Source organism: Mandrillus leucophaeus, unplaced genomic scaffold, assembly GCF_000951045.1.
Source record: "Mandrillus leucophaeus isolate KB7577 unplaced genomic scaffold, Mleu.le_1.0 Scaffold21, whole genome shotgun sequence".
Lineage (NCBI taxonomy): Eukaryota > Metazoa > Chordata > Mammalia > Primates > Cercopithecidae > Mandrillus > Mandrillus leucophaeus.
The window spans coordinates 1097868-1100626 of NW_012102143.1; the positions used below are offsets into that span (position 1 = coordinate 1097868).

At 54.3% G+C, this 2759-nt stretch overlaps 1 protein-coding gene across 1 annotated transcript in view; it reads left to right on the forward strand.

The window, feature by feature from the left end:
- Positions 1–2759, forward strand: part of EFHD1 (EF-hand domain family, member D1) — a 54522-nt gene that overhangs the window by 3455 nt on the left and 48308 nt on the right. The window contains exon 3 of the mRNA XM_011980327.1: positions 2–149. Coding sequence (XP_011835717.1) covers positions 2–149 — 148 coding nt within the window. The remainder of the gene's footprint in view (position 1; positions 150–2759) is intronic.

The window sequence follows — 2759 nt, forward strand, 5'->3', positions numbered from 1 at the left end:
GACGCGGAGCTGAGCGCCCAGCTGAGTCGGCGGCTGGATATTAACGAGGGCGCCGCACGACCCCGGCGCTGCAGGGTCTTCAACCCCTACACAGAGTTCCCAGAGTTCAGCCGCCGCCTCATCAAGGACCTGGAGAGCATGTTCAAACTGTGAGCTCCCGCTGCGCTCCCTTCGTCCCCGGGATCAGGTTGGGAGCGGGAGGCTTTCTGGCCCGAAGTCCCGGGCCCGGTTTGGGTGGGGAGGGGTCTCGGGATGCAGGTAGCATTTGGCCCAATGCAGCCAGATCTTGCGCGCTCGGGTCTATCTCGGCGGGTGGGAGGACGGGGCTGGACAGGGGGGACACCGGGAGCAGGAGCTCTCCGGGAAGGAGCCCAAAAGTTCTCGGCAACCGGCGGGCCCGAGTTCCAGGTCCCCCAACCCCGACCGCTAGTCCCGCCCCCTCCGCCCGCCGGTCCAGAGATTTGCTCCGAAAGCGACTTCTAGGAAAGGGAGCCGCCGCTGCGCCTCACCTGCCAGCTTTCACCGTATCCCCCAAGGGAAAAATTAGCCCATGTTGGCCTTTTATCTTTTAAAACAAAAGGGGAAAGTTAATCCTTGGCTGCAGCGCGGGGTTTGATGAACCAGCGGGAGCCTGAGAACGGGGAGTTTGGTAAACTCGTTGTAAGAGATTCAGGACTTTCTTGGAGCAAGCGCGGCCCGGGAGCCTCCTGGGGGGGTCATGGGAACCGAACTTAGCCGCTGGCACCAGTCCGGAGGGGGTCGTTCGGTCCTGCTCTGTGAGCCCCAGTGCGCGGGGAGCCGCCCACCTGGGGAGACACTGAGCCAGAGGCAGGCGATAGAGACCCACTAATCCACCTCGTCGGCCTGGAACCTCCTTGGATCTCAGTTTCCTCATCTGGAGAGTGGGAGCAGTAACGGCCCCTGCCTTTTAAGGCGAAAAGTATTTTGCACCCGGTAAGCTCTTACCCGAGCTATTAATATTTCCAGAATTGAGCCGAGACCGGAAAAATGCCTGGGGGAGCTGAGGCCGCTGGCCAGGTCATGCTTGGGCGTTTTTAAAAGCGCATGGAATGTGTTTGCCCTCCGCGTGGAGGTTCTATTTAAAGGCGCTGTGGCTGGCGCTGCGTCGCCTGAGCCTCCGCTGCCCCTGCACAGAGGTCTGCAGAGCCGGCACCTGGGAGCCTCCGCCTCCTCTGCCTCCCTGACACCCTGGTTTCTTTGTCTGGCTTCCAGGCACTGATCTGTGGCATTTTCTGGGTCTAGTTTGGACAATTCAGGAAGGCCGAGTGGGGCTAAAGAATGCGACCGGGGCGAAAATGGAAAAGTAATGGGTGAGGCAAGCCTTGTTGGAGCCCCTTTGATTTCTCTGGGGTAATGCCTTTCATGGGAAGACTGCCCTGGCCGGGCTGCTCCCAGGCCTTACCAGTTCCTCCCAATCCAGCTAGATTCAGGGCATCTTGGGGAGGGACCTTTATCTTCAAGTTGTCTTGTGGCCACTCAGGCTTCTTTTGTTTTTCCTGCAAAACAATCTTTGGAAAGATCAACTTGTAGTTGGCTATCTGAGAGTGATAAAAAGAGCCCATACGCTCGGAGGGTCTTGGGAGATGAAGCAAGGTGGCATCTGTGAGCAAAACGGTACTGGACCAGGATCAAGCAAAGGGGAGCCGGGCACAGTGGTTTATGGCTGTAATCTCAGAACTTTGGGAGGCCACGGCCGGCGGATCACCTGGGGTCAGGAGTTCGAGACCAGCCTGACCAGCATGGTGAAACCCCATCTCTACTAAAAATACAAGAATTAGCCAGAAGTGGTGGCGCGTGCCTGTAGTCCCAGCTACTCGGAGACTGAGGCAGGAGAATTGCTTGAACCCGGGAGGTGGAGGTTGCAGTGAGCGGAGATCACACTATTACACTCCAACCAGGGTGACAGAGGGAGATTCTGTCTCAAGGGGAAAAAAAAAAAAGCTAAGGGGAAGGCAGTGTGTGGCCTGGGATCCCAGCAGAGCTAACAGTTCAACCAATACTTGGTATTTCTTTCTAGGTTGAGTTTTCTGTCACTTGCAACCAAAATAGGCATAAACAAAAGGGGAATAATTTGGCTGAGGAAACCAAAAAGCCATCACTAGCTTCAGGTATGGCTGGATCTAGGAGCTTAGGTGCTGCCATCAGTGCTTAGTTTCTCTTTCTGTTAAGCCACCTTCCTCTCTGCGTTGTCCCCATTTTCAGATGGCTCATCCTTGGTGGTGGCGGTGTGGCCACAACAGCTTAAATTAATAACGTAAGAATGTTAAAAACACTAAAGAAAATATAACACACCAATTTGTTTTCTATTGGATTACCTTCCAGATTTTACTCATTGCAGCAGCAGTCTTGTGAGGCTATGAAAAGCGAGCACTTGGAGGCAGGCTTCCTGGGTTCAAACCCCAGCCCCACCACTTGCTACCTGGAAGGTTCCTTGGGCCTCTTATTTAAAAGCTCTGTGCCATCAGTTTTCCCTTCTGTCAAATGGGAAAGCACAGGACCTGCCATGTGGGGTTATTGTGGGGATTAAATTAATTCATGTACGTGATGCATTTAGCTCCATGTTTTAGCCTATAGTGAAGACCCAGTAGATTTTAGCCACTAATTTTTAGATTATCACCTATCTGTAAATTGGGTAAATCTGCACATTTGGCTGGGCGCGGTGGCTCACACCTGTAATCCCAGCGCTTTGGGAGGCTGAGGCGGGCAGATCACAAGGTCAGGAGTTTGAGACCAGCCTG